Source organism: Punctularia strigosozonata, assembly GCF_000264995.1.
Source record: "Punctularia strigosozonata HHB-11173 SS5 unplaced genomic scaffold PUNSTscaffold_4, whole genome shotgun sequence".
In the NCBI taxonomy this organism is placed as follows: domain Eukaryota; kingdom Fungi; phylum Basidiomycota; class Agaricomycetes; order Corticiales; family Punctulariaceae; genus Punctularia; species Punctularia strigosozonata.
This window is the reverse complement of record NW_006767436.1, coordinates 230,354-249,167: the sequence shown is the minus strand read 5'-3', so window position 1 is coordinate 249,167 and position 18,814 is coordinate 230,354. Positions and strand designations below refer to the sequence as shown.

The 18,814-nt window shown below is 55.7% G+C and overlaps 10 protein-coding genes across 10 annotated transcripts; 4 read left to right on the top strand and 6 right to left on the bottom strand.

Annotated features, from left to right (window-relative positions):
• Nucleotides 1-385: 385 nt before the first annotated feature.
• PUNSTDRAFT_132310 (uncharacterized protein) lies at nt 386-1,916 on the top strand (the record flags this gene model as incomplete). The annotated part of the gene is made up of 2 exons (XM_007381663.1): nt 386-408; nt 488-1,916. The coding sequence occupies 2 exons, from the start codon at nt 386-388 to the stop codon at nt 1,914-1,916; spliced, it is 1,452 nt and encodes a 483-aa protein (XP_007381725.1).
• Nucleotides 1,917-1,945: 29 nt separating this feature from the next.
• Nucleotides 1,946-3,568, bottom strand: PUNSTDRAFT_50898 (uncharacterized protein). The gene is made up of 5 exons (XM_007381662.1): nt 3,297-3,568; nt 3,146-3,205; nt 3,004-3,091; nt 2,823-2,916; nt 1,946-2,755 (listed from the first exon to the last, which is right to left on the bottom strand). The coding sequence occupies exons 1-5, from the start codon at nt 3,304-3,306 to the stop codon at nt 2,483-2,485; spliced, it is 525 nt and encodes a 174-aa protein (XP_007381724.1). The 5' UTR covers nt 3,307-3,568; the 3' UTR covers nt 1,946-2,482.
• A 134-nt stretch (nt 3,569-3,702) lies between these two features.
• PUNSTDRAFT_119269 (WD40 repeat-like protein) lies at nt 3,703-5,812 on the top strand. Its single transcript, XM_007381661.1, has 6 exons — nt 3,703-4,087; nt 4,167-4,633; nt 4,696-4,838; nt 4,899-5,049; nt 5,121-5,384; nt 5,442-5,812. Exons 1-6 carry the CDS (start codon nt 3,754-3,756, stop codon nt 5,466-5,468), a joined length of 1,386 nt encoding a protein of 461 aa, XP_007381723.1. The 5' UTR covers nt 3,703-3,753; the 3' UTR covers nt 5,469-5,812.
• Nucleotides 5,813-5,815: 3 nt separating this feature from the next.
• Nucleotides 5,816-6,878, bottom strand: PUNSTDRAFT_119268 (uncharacterized protein). Its single transcript, XM_007381660.1, has 2 exons — nt 6,235-6,878; nt 5,816-6,175 (listed from the first exon to the last, which is right to left on the bottom strand). The coding sequence occupies exons 1-2, from the start codon at nt 6,570-6,572 to the stop codon at nt 6,016-6,018; spliced, it is 498 nt and encodes a 165-aa protein (XP_007381722.1). The 5' UTR covers nt 6,573-6,878; the 3' UTR covers nt 5,816-6,015.
• A 3-nt stretch (nt 6,879-6,881) lies between these two features.
• On the bottom strand, nt 6,882-7,369 carry PUNSTDRAFT_119267 (uncharacterized protein; the record flags this gene model as incomplete). Its single annotated transcript, XM_007381659.1, has 1 exon — nt 6,882-7,369. A coding segment is annotated over exon 1 (390 nt), but the record flags the coding sequence as incomplete, so codon positions are not given.
• Nucleotides 7,370-8,316: 947 nt separating this feature from the next.
• On the bottom strand, nt 8,317-9,261 carry PUNSTDRAFT_132306 (uncharacterized protein; the record flags this gene model as incomplete). The annotated part of the gene is made up of 1 exon (XM_007381658.1): nt 8,317-9,261. One exon carries the CDS (start codon nt 9,259-9,261, stop codon nt 8,317-8,319), a length of 945 nt encoding a protein of 314 aa, XP_007381720.1.
• Nucleotides 9,262-10,141: 880 nt separating this feature from the next.
• PUNSTDRAFT_142290 (uncharacterized protein) lies at nt 10,142-11,511 on the top strand. The gene is made up of 2 exons (XM_007381657.1): nt 10,142-10,579; nt 10,634-11,511. The coding sequence occupies exons 1-2, from the start codon at nt 10,209-10,211 to the stop codon at nt 11,496-11,498; spliced, it is 1,236 nt and encodes a 411-aa protein (XP_007381719.1). The 5' UTR covers nt 10,142-10,208; the 3' UTR covers nt 11,499-11,511.
• A 408-nt stretch (nt 11,512-11,919) lies between these two features.
• PUNSTDRAFT_142289 (kinase-like protein) lies at nt 11,920-14,579 on the top strand (the record flags this gene model as incomplete). The annotated part of the gene is made up of 11 exons (XM_007381656.1): nt 11,920-12,127; nt 12,181-12,314; nt 12,372-12,447; nt 12,499-12,597; nt 12,649-12,855; nt 12,909-12,962; nt 13,023-13,072; nt 13,122-13,166; nt 13,228-13,433; nt 13,484-13,662; nt 13,717-14,579. 11 exons carry the CDS (start codon nt 11,920-11,922, stop codon nt 14,577-14,579), a joined length of 2,121 nt encoding a protein of 706 aa, XP_007381718.1.
• Nucleotides 14,580-14,898: 319 nt separating this feature from the next.
• Nucleotides 14,899-17,013, bottom strand: PUNSTDRAFT_125170 (uncharacterized protein). Its single transcript, XM_007381655.1, has 3 exons — nt 16,862-17,013; nt 16,683-16,795; nt 14,899-16,614 (listed from the first exon to the last, which is right to left on the bottom strand). Exons 2-3 carry the CDS (start codon nt 16,745-16,747, stop codon nt 15,126-15,128), a joined length of 1,554 nt encoding a protein of 517 aa, XP_007381717.1. The 5' UTR covers nt 16,748-16,795; nt 16,862-17,013; the 3' UTR covers nt 14,899-15,125.
• A 253-nt stretch (nt 17,014-17,266) lies between these two features.
• On the bottom strand, nt 17,267-18,697 carry PUNSTDRAFT_142287 (uncharacterized protein). Its single transcript, XM_007381654.1, has 2 exons — nt 17,517-18,697; nt 17,267-17,456 (listed from the first exon to the last, which is right to left on the bottom strand). Exons 1-2 carry the CDS (start codon nt 18,569-18,571, stop codon nt 17,303-17,305), a joined length of 1,209 nt encoding a protein of 402 aa, XP_007381716.1. The 5' UTR covers nt 18,572-18,697; the 3' UTR covers nt 17,267-17,302.
• Nucleotides 18,698-18,814: the final 117 nt, after the last annotated feature.

Sequence of the window (18,814 nt, the reverse complement as noted above, 5' to 3'; positions counted from 1 at the left end):
ATTAATGCAAAACGCGGAACTTAGCCGCAAAACGACGCGCGGCCGCAAATCTGATGGGTCACATTCGTAAACTGATGAGTCACATTTGTAACTGAACGATCACATTGCGTTTCTGACTCGCTCTTACTTGATCACTTCCGATCACAATCCGATTCTGACTTTTCATCACGTGAAAGTCACGTTTTCGTTGAGCTTATGAATTCCCACGGAAACCTCCCAGACTGCCTGAAGGCACTTTGCTTGCTCGTCGGATTCAGGCAGGCTGGTAACGAGACTACCGCGACGCACCGCCATCGCAATATCAATCGGGTCCATTGAGCCCGCGTGCACCCCGAGCTTGAGTGTTACCGGAGGGAAAACGTGGTATATCTTTTGGCTTCGTCTCATGACTTCTCAGGGAACAGACCTGTAAGTTCGAGTCGAAAATCGTTGCGTGTTGTCGCCTAAGACTGACGATTAATTATCGGCATTCTGTATCATTGGATAGATCGGACTCGGAGGTGCTTAGACTCGGAAAAGAGGTTGAAAGTACCATCGTGAGCTCGCTCCAGGATCCGGATCGACCTCGCCACTGTGCGCGGTTCTATGTTGCGTGTTTCGATGTCCTGTGCGAATATGATCCCTTCTCGTCCACGAGAAGGTGGTCGCGGCGTCACTCCGCGCTCCTGGATGCTCTGATGAAGTATCTCTCCCATCCCAACGTCAGTATCTTTGAGCTCGCGGACCGCGAATACTGTCAATGCGATCTATCGAAACCGCTGGAACAGCGAATGCATCGCACTGGCGCCGATCCCACCCTACAACGCTGGGAATGGCCCATGAGCGTGGTTGGCTACGCCATCGTTGTTTTCGCGTCGGCATCTCCGTCAAGGTTGCGCTCCATACAGTCAAGCAGACATCCCACTTGGCCTTCGTCGACCGCTCAGCTCATACCTTACGGGCTCCAAGCCACTCTCGATTCTTTGATCGGAAAGATCGATGCCTACATCCCGTCAGTGTGCTGTGCCATTCACGGCATCACGGTCGCCTTCGGCCGGCCCAAAATGACGAGGATGTTGGTGGACCACGTCAGCCTTCCCATGTTGCTGCACAACTTCCTATCGTACTGGGAAACCTCTGCGAGTCGAAACCCGTTGAACAACTACTGGACACAGGCGCGTGTGATCCGCGACGTCGCGAACGCGACGCATACGACGCTGAGGCTCATGGTGGACCTGTTTTCGTCGCCTCCCGACGCGCTGCGGAGGTTTGTGGAGCGCTCGGGCGCACCCCACGACAACTTTGTGGTCCTCATGTCCAGCCTAGTGCACTTCGGGACGCGCGCAAAGGCCATCGCCCCCGACAACGTCGGTGACAGCCCATCGCCTACGGAACGCATCATGTACGCGCAGTTGGACGCCGTCCTCTCCGCATATCGGTCGATGGGCGCCACTCTACATTCGATCCTCGAACTCCCGGTGTACCACAGCGAGCGGTATCACCCATCGATGCAGCAACCGCCCATCCCGCCGCGCTGGATCTCGCTCTCCAGCCGGCTTCACGCGATTCAGAGCCAGGCGGAGGAGAATCCGAGCTGCTTCGGGCCGCAATGCGAGGAGACGGAGACGACGGCCATGCGCAAGTTCTACTTGTGCGGCGGATGCGAACACATGACGTACTGTTCGAAGGAGTGTCAACGCCGCGCATGGAAACACGAGCGAGAACCTCACAAGTGTGTTAGATTCCCCAGTCTGTATCCATCTTTGTCCTCCGTGATCGGTTACCTCTCGTGCAGGCCCATATGCAAACTCATACGACAGATCGAAGCTAAGGGCATCTCTGCTCCGGTTTGGGCGGAGCGCAACTTCATGCGCGGCATATCCTCCGTGTACTCGGATTTACTCAGACTATCGGAACATATCGACCAGCTCGCTTGAGCCGATTTGCAAATGTACCACTAGCGAGGGGACATCGTACGGTGCTTATATCAACAGCCTGTCACTCGGATGGGTCTGTGAACCCAGCGAAAAAATAGTATCCATCCTGTGTGCACAACATGACAAGGCGCGGGCGCGTCTACATAGAATGATCGTGAGCTGCGTAAACGCTGACGACGACCTCTGGAAGAAGACGTCGCCGGGACCATCCGCGCCGTATAAATATAGAATGTTGGTTTGTTCGTGAATCGCATCTTCCTCCCGAGTTCGTCTTCCGCCATCCATCGTCTCCCCATCCACTCTGGCAACCCCCTCCTCCGAACTTCCCGGGGTCCAGCTTCAACAACCGGAGACCGGGTCCCTGCATCGTCACGCGCTGACGACGAACCCGCCCTCTCTCTCGTCGAGCGCTTCTTCCTCGCGCTCGGTCCAGATCCAATCGATCGCGCCAAGCCAGTTCGTCGTCGAGCTGGCCGTGCCGTCCGCGGCGACGGCACCGATTTCCACCAGGTTCAGCGGCGCGGCGTCTGTGCATCACGATACAACGCGCGCATCAGTACAACTTCTTATTGCAAGTGTTCGAGGCGAGGGAGACGACGTTTTTCACCTTTGTCAAGACCCGAGTTGAGGTGCAAGGTCGCGTGGAAGTCGAGGTGAGGGTGGGACGCGCGCGCGGCGAGCCGATGCGTGAGGAGGTGCGCGGCTAGGACGAAGAGGGTGAGGAGAGGGAGGAAGAGCGTGCGCAGGCCGAAGGTCTTGCTGCTCGGGCCGAGCGCGAAACGGGGCCGGTTCGGGCGGAGGGAGAGATAGGTTAGAGGAGAGGTCGGTGGTGAGGGAAGCTGTGGGAGATCATGTCGAGCGTCAGCGTCGAATTGGGATACATGTGGGGAATGCGGGGGGCCCAACCTGGAAATTTTCGAGCGTCGGCGAGTGGGTTTTGGCGAAGGTGACGACGCGCTCGCGCAGGGAGGGCTGCTTCTCCGGCGCGAGGAAGGCGATTCTGAGACACGGCGCTGGTCAGCGTACATCTTCAAGATGATTATGTGGGAGAGTTATGTGCGCGTTGTAGTATGAATATCACGCTCACCCAAAGTCGTGCTCGTGCGTGGGCGAAGAGGGCGTAACGATGATTGCCGGCAACGGGTGCTTCTCCGACGCTTCGGGCAGCGAGAGATCTACGAATGTGTATGTGCATATATGCATGCGATATGGCTATGCAAAAGGCGTACCGAGCGGCGCAGGGATAAGGGCGTAGTCGAGACGCTGGGGGAGGCGGTGCGCACGCGGACCTGAACGTGAACGAAGTGAGTGATTAAACCCAATTGGAGTTGTGAGACATGGAACATAAATGGCTAGAGTAAGGAGGTAGGGCGACCGTACCTCTGGGCATAGCTAGCTAAGAATAAAAGGCGGGGTATGTATGTATAGACGAAGGCGACGACGAAAATTCCGGAATCAGATGCAAAGTGTGATTTGCGACGAGCTAGAAGCGGACAAGGCTAAAGCTGCTCGACGGCGGAGATTGTTTAAAAACGAGTGTGTGTTGCGAAAGAGTGTAAGGCGCCGTGGAGGCTGACAGCAAGAGCAAGAGCAAGGAGCAGGGGCAGGTGGTCGGCGGCGAGGAGGAGGAACAAGGGACCGAGCTCGCTGGCTGGGGTCGCCAGGGAAATCAGCGCGAGCGGGCCAGGCCCGGCGCTTATATCCATCACCCAACCTCCGGAGACCACGCACTTTTATTTCCCTGCAATTTCCCAGCGCTCTTCTCTTTCTCAGATCTCCATCGCCAGACCTCCGTGCTCGCCATCGCCGACGGCGACGAGCTCAAATCGCGAGAAAAATGCAAGCCCTACGACCGTCGCCGACGTTGCACTACTCGACGCGCCCGCTCGCGACCGCTGCGCTCCCATCGGAGGCGTACGTGCTCGCCCTCGCACGCACATCGACGCACTACGCTGCAGCCGCCTCGGCGCCCTCGGATGCGATCCATCTCTTCGACCGCACGTCTCTACGCGGCGTCGGCACCTTCCCGGGACACCCTGGCGGGCTCACCGCCCTGAAATCACTCGAAAACCTTGGCGGGAGCACGGCGCCGCTGCTCGCATCCGCTGGGCGCGACGGCGTGGTGCGAACATGGGACGCGCGCACCGGTTTTCAAAAGCCTTTACTCGAAAGTACGTTTCCTGCCGTGCGCTCCGTTCCCGGTGTATCGTCGTTGACCGCTCAATGAAGACGTTCTGTGATCGAATACAGTGTCCGTGCCGCCGACGGGCAAACGCCGCGCGGTCCTCTCTTTCGACGTCTCCACCGACGGCGCGCTGCTCGCCATGGGCTCGGACATCCCCGCGCCGGGCGACGACGCGCTCCTGCTCTTCTTTGACCCCCGTGCGCCGGGCGCGCCGCTCCGCACGCACGCGTCGACGCATTCGGACGACGTCACCGCCGTTCACTTCCTTCCGCCGCACCTGCGCGCGGCGCACGCCGGGAGCGGGAGCCGGTATGAGGGCGTGGCGCGCGTTGTGTTGAGCGCGGGCAGCGACGGGTTGGTGTGCACGAGCGACGCGGAGCAGGCGGACGAGGACGAGGCTGGTGTCGCGGTGGGGAACTGGGGGTGCAGCGTCGCACGGTGCGGGTGGGTGCCTGTGCGGAGCACGTTCGGCGCCGGTGCGCGAGTTTGGGCGGCGAGCGACATGGAGACGTTCAGCATCTGGACGGACGAGGTGTGATCACATTCGTGCATTTGTCGGAATTCGCACTTCGGGCTGACGATCAATGTTCAAAGCTCGATCAGCTGTATAACGCTGACATCCGCGAGCCTTCTCTGCACGAGGCTGGGCGGACATGGGTAACCGACTACCTCATCGGCTGCTACACGCCTTCCTTGCCCACTTCAGACCCTTTGCAAGTGTTCGTCGGGTCCAATGAGTATGTAACCTTTACCTTCTGTACGCATTATCCCTGATCTCATCACCGCTCTCCCCTCAGAGGCGATTTCGCCCTCCTTTCACCATCATCGCCATCGCAAGACCCCTCGAGTTCGAGTTCTGGCTCAAACACCCCCTTCTCATGGACGCTTCAAGGCCTCTTCACCAACGCTCACGCCGGCGTCGTCCGCAGTGTCTTATATGACGACCAGGTGCGTCCCCTATCCGTCTTACTCCAACGCGTCCATGAACGAAAGTTATCTCGTCGTAAACGTATCCCCAGAACAACGTGGTCATCTCGGGTGGCGAAGACGGCAAACTGAACGCGTGGTCTTGCCCACCCGGCCTCTTCTCCTCGGCCTCTCCCGAAGAGGCTTCGGTTCTCGACCACTTGGCGCCATCGCGAAATGACGATGCGGGCGCTGAGATGGACACGAGTATGGACGTGGACATGGACATGGCTGACGTTGCGGCGCCGATATCGGCACCGAGGATGGTGTCTTCTCCTTCGTCTGGGAGGAAAAGGGAGTACGAGGATCCCACCGATGTACGTGCACATCTTCCTATGCACGTATATGCACATATACTCACATGTTGGATGCAGGGTATGTCAAAGAAGGCGAGGCGATGAACCGAACTACACCAAGGTCACAAAAGGCGCGAAACAACGGTGGCCGGTCGCACGTGGGATCATATTCCGGTTCGTCTGGATGCGCAGGAGAAGGTCTGCCACACGATCGGGCCCTCCGTGAAGGCGACGGGAAAGGTGCCAAAGGTGTTGATTGCCATTCCCCTCGCGAAAAAAAAAAATGGGAAAAGCGGGGCGGTGACGGCTCCAGCGTCCGCTTCAGTGTGCTCGGTTATAACGAACAGTGCTTACCAGACCAGGAAACAGTGCAGTGTTGTATCAATAGTGGGCTTGCCCGACGATGCTTTATCTAACAATGTATCCATCCGACCAAAGGCGAAGTGTATAATGTTTTCCTTGACGGTTTCAACGCAAAAGACAGCGCGTCGATGAGCGACGAGTTCGAAACATATGGGTGCTATAAGGATTTATATGCATATATTCATTCGCATATATCCATACGCAACACGTCCCAGCACGAACATCGCTTGTTTGAGCGGTTGCAAGCCAGCATGCCGTCGCTTTCGACGACGGTCAGTTCCTTTGCTCTTCATGCAGTGAGTTGGTCGATGTGATCGGCTAGAGTCATCAACGCCCGGTACAGCTCGGGAGCAGCGCCTGCAAGGCTAGCTGCCATGATGTTGTCGCCCTTCCATACTGGAGCACGAACACCACTAGCTTCCAGGTCTTGAATGAGCTTACATATGGGCCTGGTCGTATGGGATAGTGATCAGGGCTCTGAGGGACACAACTGCATATATGGGCTCACTTGTGCGGCGCTCGCTGGTCTTTCCATGCCCGTCTTTGACACTCCTTCGAACAGTACGTCATATGTCCGCACCCGCCGCATACGTGAAGTTTACGCCCGGCTGTCGCCTCGGTCTCTGAACACGCGGGCCCGAAACATCTCGGGTTATCCGCAGCTTGGCGGGCGGTCACCTCCAAACGGCTGAGGAGCGGCACCCACGCCGGTGAAGCGCTCGAAAGTCGTAGGATCCTCGGGTGATATTTCTTGTCGTCCTGCGGGAGATTTAGCGCCGCGTGTAGGACGGCGCCCGTGGACGCGTAAGAGTAGATGACGCTGTCCAACATTTCGTACACCATCATGTCTGTAGGAGACCCCCGACGCAAGAGGTCCTTGGGTACGGCCGCCTGGATCCGTAGCCAAAGGATCAGCAGTCGGGACCATTGGACGACGAACTTATCTAGGGGGGCTCCTGCGCGTTCCGCGAATCTTCGCAGTGCATCTGCGGGCGAGCCGAAGATATCCGCGACGAGCTCCAAGGTCTTGAGCACGGCGGTCGCTGCGGTGTTGATGGTGCTGTGGACAGCCGGGTAATTGTCCAATGGTATCTGAGCGGTGAAGTCTTCCCAGATGGAAAGGTAGTTGTAGAGTGCTGTGGGCAAACGGGGGTGGTTCACCAACATCTTCATCACTGTACATCTACCGAAGACGACTCCGATGTTGTGCAGTATATGAAAGGACGACGGGACACAGTTATGGACCAACTCGACCAAAGAGTCTAGAGTAGCCTGGAGCCCATAAGGTACGAAATCCGACGTCGCCGACGGCCAAGGCGGATGACTGTCAGAATGGAATTGAGAGCGAAGCGATGGGGGAGTCGAAATGTAGATCTTCATGGCAGATGCCACCATCGTAGCGATAAAATCCCACAATTCCGTTGAGACATCGACGCTCACGCGGTGCATCCGATTCTCGAGCGGAAGTGAGAGATCGCACCGACATCGTTTTGTTTCCTCAATTCTCGAGCGGAAGTCGGCACCCGGGACACATAGAAATTTCATCAGGGTATCAAGGAGCGCACGATGACGGCGAGACCATTGCTTCTTCGACTTCAGGTCATAATGGCGAATGGCGTCAAAACACGCAGCATAGAATCGGTGACAATGCCGTGGTTGAGAAGGATCATGAAGCGAGCGCACGAGAACGCTGTCTACTTCGTCTATGGTCGGCGGTGTACTGTACGTTAAAAGCTGTCAGCATCAGAACAGCATAGCTGGCAAGCCGATCCAGGCTTACATATTTGGATTCGAGGCCATATAAGAACGGGAAGAACGGTCGAGCCCGATAGTAGGGAAAGGAAAACAATTGCTTGCCGTTCTCTCACTTGAAGCCTTCGATCAGGTTAGATGGATGTAGTGTCCGGGAATGAAAGCTGCCTTTTTCTCACAGCCCTGAGTTCCGACCTCGCCCGGCGAAGTCCGAGACACCCACGTGGCGGCGTTCAATAGCGCCGAGCGGGGTCGTTTTGTGATTCTGAAGTGCCTCCCCCTGAACCTCAACCTTGCGATGCTTCCTCAGCACAGTTTGACCTCTCGGAAACATACCCCGCAAGCCTGTCAACAACGCAATTGCGTATCCAAGAGAGCTGCCAAAAAGGAAAGACAGTCGTTATCAACTGAACTTAGCTTCGGCATCGCTCAAGTCTAAGGTGGCTGAGCTGAAGCACGCGGGTTGCGATGAATGTGATGATTTTATATCATGATATATATTCAGCCACATATGTTCGTAGATCTACTTGCGCACAGTACCTTGACACAAACATTACTTGTCTGAGCGGTAGCCAGCCAGCGTGCCGATTTTCTACGACAGTCGGTTCCTCTGCTCTTCAAGTTCATGTATTGAGTTTGTCGATGTGGTCCGCTAAAGTCATCAACACGGGGTATAGCTCGGGTGCAGCGCCTCCAAAGCTAACCGGCATAATGTTATCACTCGACCATACCGGAGCGCGAACACCTCTAGCCTCCACGTGTCGGATGAGCATACATATGGGCCTATTAAACAGGATTAATGTAAAGGACTCTGAGAGATACGACCATTCATGTGGACCTACTTGTGAGAAGCTCGCTGATCTTTCCACGCACGCCTTTGACACTCCTTCGAACAGTACTTCATATGCCCGCATCCCCCACACACATGAAACTTGCGCCCGGCTGTCGCCTCCGTCTCTACGCAACCTGGCCCAAAACATCTCGGGTTATCCGCAGCTTGGCGCGCGGTCACTTCTAAACGGTTGTACAGCGGATTCCATGTGGGCAAGGCTTCTGATAGTTGTAGGATCCTCGGATCATAATATATCTCGTCCCGCGGGAGCTTGAGCACCGCGTGTAACACGGCACCGGCGCCCGCGTAGGTGCAGATGACACTGTATAGCATGCTGTTTAGAAGCACCTCTGCGGGACGGTTCTGGAGCAGGAGGTCCTTGGGTATGATCGCCTGAGCGCGCCGCCAAAGGGTTAGAAGACTTGACCACAGAACGACGAACTGATCTCGGGGAGCTCCCGCGCGAGCCATGAATCTTCTCAGTGCGTCTGCAGGAGATCCGCAGAGATCCGCGATGAATTCCATGGTCTTCACTGCGCCGGTCGCTGCGGCAGTGATGCGAGTTTGTACGGCCGAGTAATCGTCCAAGGGTATCTGGGCGGTGAAGTACTCCCAAATAGATAGGTAGTAGTAGAGCGCTGTAGGCAAATCGGGGTGGTCGACCAAGATCTTCATCACTGTGGATCTGCCGAAGGCCACTCCAATGGCATAGAGGATATGAAAGGCCGACGGGATACCATGACGAACCAAATCGATCATAGAATCCAAGGAAGCCTGAAGCCCATAGGGTACGAGATCCGATGTTGATGAGGGCCAAGGCGGGCGGCTTTTGGACTGTAACTTCAAACGAAGCGATGGAGGAGTAGAGACGTAGAGCTTGGTGGCGGACGATACCATCGTAGTCATAAGGTCCCATAATTCCGTGGAGGCATCGACGCTCGCGCGGTGCATCCTATCTTCGAGCGGAAGCGACAGGTCGCATCGACATTGTTTAATCTGCTTAATGCGAAAGCAGAAGTTGGCACCCGGCGCACAGATAAATTTCATCACAGTGTCAAGGAGAGCACGGTGGCGGCCTGACCACTGCTTCCTCGACCCCCGCGAGTCCCAATGGCGTATGGTGTCAAAAGATGCAGCATAGAATCGTTCACAATGGCGTGGTTGAGAAGGATCCTGAAGCGAGCGCACGAGAGCGCTGTCTATCTCGCCTATGATTGTCGATGTACTGCGAACCACAGCTATTAGCACTGATAGTAGGTAGTAAAGCAGTATGGCGGCAGATGAATCCTGTCTGGGGCTTACATATTCGGATCCGAGGTCATTTGAAGGCAGGAACTGAGACCGAGCTCGAGGGTGATAGCGACAGGAAGACAAAGACATTTCCGTGCCGTCTTATAGACTCGAGGCCTTCGTTACGTCGGTAAACATAGTGTGGCTGCGGCCAGGAATGCGAGTGGCATTGTTCTCGCCGGAGGTAGGTGTATTGTGGCGAAGGGAACAAGCCTGGTTGCCGCGCCGTCAAGTCCGAGACAACAACATGACGGCGCTGGCGTTCATAGCGAAGTAGCAGGTTATCCTGCATCCCGACGACCACACCCTTGCGACGCTCCCCGACAGCTCTCTGCATAGACTGTGGAGACCTCGGAACAACGCAATATATCGCGATCCACGATAAACTATACATCCAAGAGGACTGCCGAAAACGGACGACAATCCCGTTTATCAACTACACCACGGTCATTCGCTTCGTACGTGTCTCTGTTAATCGTTTTGTAGCTTGTTATACAACGGAACTCTTCAGAGACTATATGGACTACCACCGCGAACTCCGAACTCGTCGTGGATCCCGTACATCAATCCCTCGATTACCCGTTCGAGCGCGTGAGCCCTCAGGCTCCATGCTCGTCTCAGAACCCTCGTTCTCTCCGACGGGGAGGCAAGGCCCCTCCACTTTACCCAAGTCTAGCAAAACGGGGTCAAACAAACGACCCCGACCCTTCCCCGAGTCCGATCAACCTCGCGTCAATCGTCGTCGCGTTAATGACGAACCACGTACAAAGCGGACGAACCGCTGCCAACGCGCCTTAGACCAGCTGCAAATAATGCACGAACATAAGCAAGACGTACTTGCGCTTGTTCAAGAGGTGATGCAAGGCATACATCGGGTGCAGGTCAGGTTCGCCGACCTTCTGAAGGAAGGAGTTCGACGGGCGGGCGATTGTCCACCGGAGGGCTCTACCAGGCGTAAAGAGAGTCGCGAGGCCGCGGTGTGAGTTTGTATGTCGTGTTTTCCTCGTCACCGCCTCATCATGTTAAGTCGTAGTGCTATCAATGAGGGGAAACGTGCACCGTCACCCCTCCAGCAGGGACAGGAATCGACAAGAAAGGGTTCGGCACTCCGGCCTCAGGCTGAGACCCATGCCGCGACGTCGTTGCCACCTAGCCACGTACAGAAAGCACCCGAAGACTACTCAAAGGAAGAGCTCGCAGCTCTATACCGCGCCAAGCTCAACGCCCCTCCCATACTCTGCACGTGTCAACCAACTGCCTCACAGCAGCAGAGCGTCGGCCAGACGACCTTCTCACGTCCTAGACCCCGGATTGGTGTGGATGCGCAGGGGTATGCCTTCGAGGATTGGACTGCTTGCCCGCGTCCGCGCAGAGCGCGACGGTCTCTTTTGCTTAAGGAGAAGATGCTCGCTACTCAGTTGTGGACGAACGTCAACAGCGAAGTGGAAGATGATGCGCACGTCTTCCCGGTGCCTCTTTGTCCTCGACCTCCTAGAATGTTCTCGGCACAATTCATGCTCCAGTTTAGGCACATCCCCAGTGCGGTTTCTGACATGTTGGAACACTGGCATATCGAACGAGGACGGTGCTTGATGTGTGTGGCGAGGGCGATGCGTACGTTTCCTCTGTGGATCATTTCATGGAACGCCTTCAGTAGGACGGTGGAAGATGGTAATCCTGTCTTTGCGAACCCCGGACGCGATGAATTGGTGGAATGGGATGAAGCACGGAAGCAGTGGCGACATCTCGTTCTCGACCATTGGCAATGGATACCCCTCGAAGAGCTGGAGGAGAGGCCCAGCGATAGCGGCGCTGATCCCAAGATTGCCAATGGATGGTCTGGGCATCCCGTACCAAATTCATGCAACGTCTCGTATTGGCGCATTGTAGATACATAACAATGCCAAGTCCGAAACCGTGGGAACACGCTCGCTTGGTTGCGGCCATAGCGACGGAGCAGCGATCCCGCTCTCAACGTCCGCATCCTCCCCATTTGTTATCTTTAGATCAGAGTGGCGATGTTCAGCTGGGTAATACAGTACCATCTGACGCGCTAGGCATCCTACCTTCACTAACACGCATAAGAGCAACGCCGTCGTGGCCTTGTCGCTTACAATTGCACCACCAATCCTTGTGGCCTTGTCTCGGTGGCCAATGTCACGACAGCGAGTACTGGATGGCGATGCAACTTCTAGGATCGCTATTGTTTGACAAGGCCAACGATGCTACCGTGGCCTTGGACAAAGCAACGTTGTAAATGCATAAAAGCGGGCGCTTTGGACTCGTTGGGACCGTCAAGACGTCGACATAACCGCTCCCATGGCACCCCGCTCTCATCCCTCCCTGTCCGATCCCGTTGTGTTCGCTCGACTCGCGTCGCAAAGATATGAATTGCGCAAACGCAACTGGGCTTTTTTGCAGGCTCCGTCCAAGTCTAGTCCACACGTCCTCTTCGGTAACTCCTCCAATGTGTGGGGCATCCGCTACGTTGCTCCTGGTCAACTTCAGGCCGAGGTCAAGATTGAAGGTCAGTTGTGTTCTTATATGCCGCGTGCTCCAGTACTCATCGACTATGTTAAGACTCACCGGCTGCATCCGCCAGCGACAATGATCCGGCACTCGTAGCTATAGTCTCGCGCGTCGACGGTGACCCTGAACAAGCACCGGTGGCTCAAATCCGGATGCGATACAAGACCTCCACTGTCCCGATTCATGTACGCTTATCCTTTGCATTTCACTCGTCACGGTCAGCACCGCTCACCATCCGATAGGTGGACGGAGTGTTATTGAGATTCGGACAAACCTACGCACTCTCGTCAAATGCTACTGTTCGTATCGATGACATGAGTACGTAACCGTTCGTACGTGGCACACTCTCCATTGCTGATAAGTTTCTAGACTATATATTCAGGGTCTTGACGGATCTCTCAAGCACCCCTTACCGCACGGATCAGTATGAGATCAGCGAGAAACCTTTCCTTGTGAAACAACAGCTGAGTGAGTGTGCATGCCCAGAGCTCCGTCCCTGATCACCGACGCCATCTTCAGAAATTGTCCAGGCAGCTGTATCCCATGCAGTTCACCTCAAGACTGGTCATGCTGTGGTTGCCAAAACCACCACCGTACCGAAGGCGAAATTGAGCCGCGTCGCATCCCATATCAGGATGCTCGAAGGGTTGAATCACAAGAACGTCACGCCTCTGTATGATTTGTTCATGGAGCCCGTGCATGGCAAAGAGCCCATGCGAGAAATTTGTGGGTAATTCGTGAGGATTGCTGAACTCTGCGTTGACCTTGGTTTGCCACAGGTACGGTCACGCCTCTTGCAGCGTATGGCAACCTTTACGACTTCCAACGCCTTGGTGAGCCACAACCGGTAGTATGATCATATGCCGAGGCCCTAATATGGTACCCATTTGTAGGCGAAACGCAAGCCCGTCACGTCGTAGCTCAGGTCATGGATGGAGTGATGGTATAACAACACTGCCCTCTATATGATTCTAGGCTGACAGTGATCGTAGTATCTTCATGATCAGGGTATCGTCCATGGAAATCTAGTGCCACAGGTCCGTCCCATCTGGTCGTATCAACTATCTTCCTTCCTTTTAACACGAAGCTTCATCGTAGAATATCCTCGTGTACGATGTGAGCCAGTGCGGCATTCCCACGATCAAGATCAACGGATTCAGCCTCGCGGAACAGTCTGGTGGAGAAGTCAACAGTGCACGTCGATCAATGGTCATGAGTGCCAAATGGGCCCCACCAGAGATGATAGAGCGTAAATATACGCAACTTGGCGATACTTTCAGCGTGGGGGCTTTGATGTTCTTCATGTGAGTGATTACTATACAGTCAATAGCCCTTTTTCTAATCGATTGTGCAGAATCTGGGGCAAACCATTGTTCGACATCGAGGATGACTCGGGATCCGAGTCGGATTGTGAAGAGACGGACTCCGAGGGAGCGGATTCTGAAGAGGAGGAAAACATGACCTTCGAAGAGCAGATGCTCATGAGGAAGTCCAACATCACTAAGAAGCGGAAGAGCGTAATGACCTTGGAAGGTGCGCCGCCAATTAACGTATTCGAACAGCAGCTGAAAGCACTCTGATCTGCAGCGTGCGACCTCCTCGACGGTCTGACGAAGGCTGCCATGGACAAACGAACGAGCTTGCGAGATGCCAGATGCCATGACTGGTTGGACGGACGACGAGTTCCAGCTCCTTTTTCGAAGCACTACCTTCACGACGATCCTCTGGTCAAGACCTACATCGAATTTGGGTGGCAACAGCCCTCGCGTCCTTTCAGAGCCGGTATCTTGAATAGCTGCTATTCGAACCAGGATTTGCTATCAGACACCAAATCCAACGCATCGTCCGACTCTGAAGACTACGGGCCACACCTAGGGGTCGAATGGCGTCCGCACGTCCCTCCGGACTCGTGGATCCTCACGGACGGCAGCGCTGAATGGGATGATGGTAGCTCTCCGATTGCTACCATCTACGCTGTGCCTTTGTCTGGTGTCCCCATGGATGTTGCTCCGTCGCCCGTCTCGGATGATCTGGTCCTTGAATCCGATGAGGACGACGACGATTCGAACACCGTGATTGCAGACGACAGCGATGAGATGGACCTTTACCTCCCAGGAAAAGACGAAGAGGGCAGCGACGCCGGCCGTGCCTCGATTCCTCGTCGCCCGTCTCGCAAATCCGCGCACGTTCGCCGCAATCCCAAAGCTAAGCGCTCCGAATCGGTGACAGATCGTCAAGTGCTCCTGCGAGCGTCGGCCAAGCGGACGTCGCTCAAGGCCAAGGCAGCCGAACTCAAGCACCTGCGGGCGGAGATGCCGAACGTCTTGAACATGATGGTCAATATGCAGAACGCAGTTGACAATCTGTGTGCGACTGCGAATGGCATTATGGTGGCCCTGGACGCTCAGCAGGGCGCATCGTCAGCCTACCGGCTACGCAAAGCCAAATAATGTTCGCGGGGTGACGACGAAGTATGTTCATGGACAATTCTCTTCGCACATTCCATCTCCCATGCTCCACCACGCGCTAATGTTGGTCAGGGTAACTAATTTTCATACCCGTACCATCGGTCTGTCTCGTAACTATGCTAATATGCCATGTACCCTATGATCTATATATGCCATTATCCTCAATCACCAGTGACGAATGTCTGAGGAAGAACCAATGGGTCGCCGTCCACTCAATGTGCTTCTCTTTAATCGCTTTGCTCGTCTGAGTCCTGATCACTCCAAGTCAATCTTGTCCGTGACGTTCACCTACTAACGCGGACGAGTGTAGGCAGATCTATTCGGGACTGATAATCGTCGTAGGCATACATATGAGGGAACGGATACAGCCGGAAAGAGATCGGTAGCGGTAGCAATACAGTACACGGATTCATCACACAACAAGAAACACGGATACGACATGGCATCTGACCATGTGGTGAATACAGGTTATGCCTCGAAAGATACGACCGGCATTCTGCCCTGAAGAGGGTAGTAGACAACATTTGCTCATACGAGGCGCAGGAATTCTTCCGGCTCCGGCGGTATCGCATGAAAGCCGAGTCGCGTAGGCCGCGCGGGCATGCGCGCCTCCTCTGGCGATTCCAGGATCGCGAGGTGGTTCACGAGCGTCTCCATCACCGCCGGCATGTTCACGCCTTGAAGCGCAGGGCTCCTTCCCGCGCCGTGCGCCCAGACGAGGCACTCCAACCCGCGCTCGCGGAGGAGCGCGAGAAGTCTACAGATCGGCTTGTGCGGCGCGACGGCGTCGGCCCACGCCGCGCGCTGGCATTCAGGCGAGCAGTACTTCATGTGCTCGCACCCGCCGCAGACGGAGAAGCGGCGCATCGCGACCGCCTCCGTCCACGGGCACCCGCGCGCAAAGCAACGCGCGTTCTGCCCGTACTGACGCGTCGCGCCGTCGAGGGACGCGACGATTGGCATGTACGAGTTCTCCGCGACCCGGGCGATTGCTGGGGATATCGTGGGCCCGGGCATCGCGGACGTGGACTGCCGAAGGTGGAGCACGCCCCCGATGACGGGTGCGCGGTCGAGGATGTCGAGGAGGTAGGTGTATGAGTTTGGCTTGTGCGGCGTGTTGAAGCGTCGGACGAAGCCGGGCGGGAGGCTGTCGCGCGTGGCGGTGGCCCAGTCGAGGATGCGCGACCATTGAGTGACGAATGCGTCACTCGGTTGATCGGCGCGGAGAAGGAAGGTAATCAGGTCAAGCGGTGGGGAGGATATTAGGTCCATGAAGTATTGGGAGGTGAGGTCGAGGGCGAAGATGGTACTGTACGGCTTGTCCAGGTTACGCAGCTTTCGGGGGTCATGCTGCCATGCTGCGTCTGCGTAATAAACAAGAAGAGCATATAGGGACGAAGGTAGTGTTTCGTGCTTGAGCAGGATCTGCAGCGCGGCCGTCCGCCCGAAGACGGCGACTATGGAACGCAGTATGGTCAGGACCGACGATATCCGCAGCTCTACCAGATTGGCGAGGGCATTGATGGTGGCTTCGAGGCCATAGGGTGCCACGTCATCCGTGCTAGCGGGCCAGGTGAGACGTCGTTGCGATTTTTTCAGCTTGGAGCGAACGCTATGGTCCGTCCCGATGAAGTGCTCGACTGCCGATCCGATGAAGTCGCACATGAGGTGCCAGCAGTCCTTGACTCCGGGTCGTGAGGCCGTCTGCGAGCTCGATTTGTGCAGTGTTTTGACGAACGGCTGCGAAAGGTCACAATGACAAGTCTTGAGCGATTCTGCGACGGCATGCAGTTCGGCAGAGGATCGGGGGTACGAGAGGAACCTCATCATGGTGTCGAAAGCGTCCGGGAACCTCCCCGGGAATTTTGACCTCGATATTTCAAGTTTGCCGGTGTGCACCTCGTCCAGCATATCGAGAAGACATGTTTCGTAAAACGAGGCACAATGTCTTGGATGAGAGGGGTCTTCGAGGGATTGAACGAATGCGGTTTCGACTCTGTCTATGCGTTTTGTCGGCCTGTAAAGGTGGCCCGATGATGAGTACTCAGGACGCTTTTGCAGAGGTTCATGGCAGGTTTAACTCACCGCTGTGGTTCAGTCGTCTGCGGACCTGAGTGACCCGCCCGAACCAAAGCTCGCTCTTCTGCCATCTTGCGGTACAAGGAACCGAGGACAGCTTCAATATTGAACCGAAGTTGCTGTATAGTCGATGATGACCGTCAGAGGCCGCGATCTTTATTGGACTCGAGCGAATTGCGACGTACCTTGTTGATACAGGGGTGGTCTCGTCTCTATCACCGAACGAACTGGCTGGATCCTGACCTGCAAGAGAGCAGTCGACAACTAGTCAAGCAGATACGTCCAGATAACGCTGCATAAGAGCAGTTCATGCTGGGCGGCAGCCACAGCCTGCGTGAGGCGGTGGGTGAGACCGAAGTAAACGCTGTGCAAACGTCGTGTATATAGAGCGTTCTCTCTTGTGCTTTGCCATGACCTTGCTCTACGAAGTTTCATCTCAATGCATAGCTCACAGTCTACGGAATGAAGCTATACAACATCGATAGCGCGCATGAGACAGAACTCGAGATAGCTCTCAAGACAGCTCGCGATCGAACTGAGCTTGGGCAAAGCCGTGGCAGACGGAGTTCGAACACGGCGCATTCGCGTGGAGGGGTTAAGCCTCGTCTTCGACTCAAGCATGTCCATCAAGCAGTCAGTTGGTAGATGTGATCGGCCAGAGCTTGAAACACCGGAAGCAGCTCGGGGACAGAGTCACTTGCTGGCATGATGTTATCCGCTGCCCATACGGGGGAAGCAATCCCTCGAGCTTGCAGCTCTTGTATCAGTTTGCACATCGGTCTAGGATACCACGGGTATGGAGGTGAGAGGCTCGAATCTTTGTATGGAGTGGAGACGTACTTGTGAGGTGCTCTTTGATCTTTCCATGCCCGTCTCTGACACTCCTTCGAACAGTACTTCATATGGTTGCACCCCCCACACACGTGGAATTTGCGCGCAGCCGTAGCCTCCGTCGCTGTGCACGCCGGCCCGAAGCATCTCGAACTTCCCGCATCTTGGCGCGCGGTCGCGTCCAGACGGGCGATGATGGGCATCCAGCTCGTCGACTTGCTCATGCTTAGGATCGCCGCGTGATACCGGCGTTTGTCCCGAGGGAGTTCAAGCGCCGAATGCAGGATGGCGCCCAGCGAGCTGTATGCGGAGAGGAGGTCATCCAGCATCTCGCCGAGCGGCGTCCCGCCAGGGTATTTTCGAAGGAGCGCTTCGGTGGGCATAGAGGCCTGGGCGCGCAACCAGAAATCCAGCAGTTGGGACCACTGCACTAGAAACTTATCGACAGGAGGGCCCGCGCGCTCTGCAAACTTCCGCAGTGCGTGTGGAGGGGCACTGAACACATCCATGACGAACATAAAGGATTTGTGTATGGCGTTCACTGAGGAAACGACGATCTGCTCCACTGCGTAGCTGTCCGGGATGACGTTGGCAGTGACGCCTTGCCAGATAGAGAAGTAGTGGGATAGAGTTGAGGGAAAACGAGGATGGTTGATCAACATGGCCGTTACTGTGGCATTGCCGAAGATAGCCCCGAAGACGCGGATGATGAGAAAGGACGACGAAACGCGGTTATGAATCATCACAATCAAGGAGTCCAAAGTGGCCTCGAGACCATAGGGTATAATATCTGATGGTGATGATGGCCACGGGGGGTGTTCATCGGATTGAAAATGTGAGCGCCCGGAGGGCGAATTCGCAGTCGTCCAATACGTGTTCATGGCGTACGCAACGATCTCCGCCATGAAATCCCATAACTCCGTAGTGCCAAGCACCAGAACGCGGTGCATCCTTGCTTCGAGAGGAAGCGAGAGGTCACACCGACAGTCGGCCGTGTACGCGTTGCGAAGTTCGAAGTCGACTCGCGGGGCGCAAAGAAATCTCATCAGAGTATCGAGGAGCATGCGGTGACGCCGCGGCCATTGCTTTTTCGATAGTCTACCATTGTGTGGGCTGATGGCGTTGAGACAGGCAAAATAGAACAGTTGACAATGTTGCGGGTGTGCCGGGTCCTGGAGCGAGCGTATGAGAGTGCTGTCGATTTCAGCGATTAGCGACGGCGTGCTATGAAGGCGAGGTAGGGTATTCGTGAGCAACGCAGAGCCCAAATGTGATACTCAGGGCCCATCTTGCTCACATGTTTAGTT

Coding starts and splice junctions, on each gene's coding strand:
- PUNSTDRAFT_50898 (XM_007381662.1), bottom strand. Junction 3,092..3,145: donor CCTTATCCCTGCGCCGCTCG/GTACGCCTTTTG, acceptor ACACATTCGTAG/ATCTCTCGCTGCCCGAAGCG. Junction 2,756..2,822: donor CGACGCTCGAAAATTTCCAG/GTTGGGCCCCCC, acceptor GATCTCCCACAG/CTTCCCTCACCACCGACCTC.
- PUNSTDRAFT_119269 (XM_007381661.1), top strand. CDS start 3,754: ATGCAAGCCCTACGACCGTCGCCGACGTTGCACTACTCGACGCGCCCG. Junction 4,634..4,695: donor TCAGCATCTGGACGGACGAG/GTGTGATCACAT, acceptor CAATGTTCAAAG/CTCGATCAGCTGTATAACGC. Junction 5,050..5,120: donor GTGTCTTATATGACGACCAG/GTGCGTCCCCTA, acceptor ACGTATCCCCAG/AACAACGTGGTCATCTCGGG.
- PUNSTDRAFT_119268 (XM_007381660.1), bottom strand. CDS start 6,572: ATGATGGTGTACGAAATGTTGGACAGCGTCATCTACTCTTACGCGTCC. Junction 6,176..6,234: donor GACCAGCGAGCGCCGCACAA/GTGAGCCCATAT, acceptor CCATACGACCAG/GCCCATATGTAAGCTCATTC.
- PUNSTDRAFT_142290 (XM_007381657.1), top strand. CDS start 10,209: ATGCTCGTCTCAGAACCCTCGTTCTCTCCGACGGGGAGGCAAGGCCCC. Junction 10,580..10,633: donor GAGAGTCGCGAGGCCGCGGT/GTGAGTTTGTAT, acceptor GTTAAGTCGTAG/TGCTATCAATGAGGGGAAAC.
- PUNSTDRAFT_125170 (XM_007381655.1), bottom strand. CDS start 16,747: ATGGCAGAAGAGCGAGCTTTGGTTCGGGCGGGTCACTCAGGTCCGCAG. Junction 16,615..16,682: donor CAGACGACTGAACCACAGCG/GTGAGTTAAACC, acceptor CCACCTTTACAG/GCCGACAAAACGCATAGACA.
- PUNSTDRAFT_142287 (XM_007381654.1), bottom strand. CDS start 18,571: ATGCTCCTCGATACTCTGATGAGATTTCTTTGCGCCCCGCGAGTCGAC. Junction 17,457..17,516: donor GATCAAAGAGCACCTCACAA/GTACGTCTCCAC, acceptor GTGGTATCCTAG/ACCGATGTGCAAACTGATAC.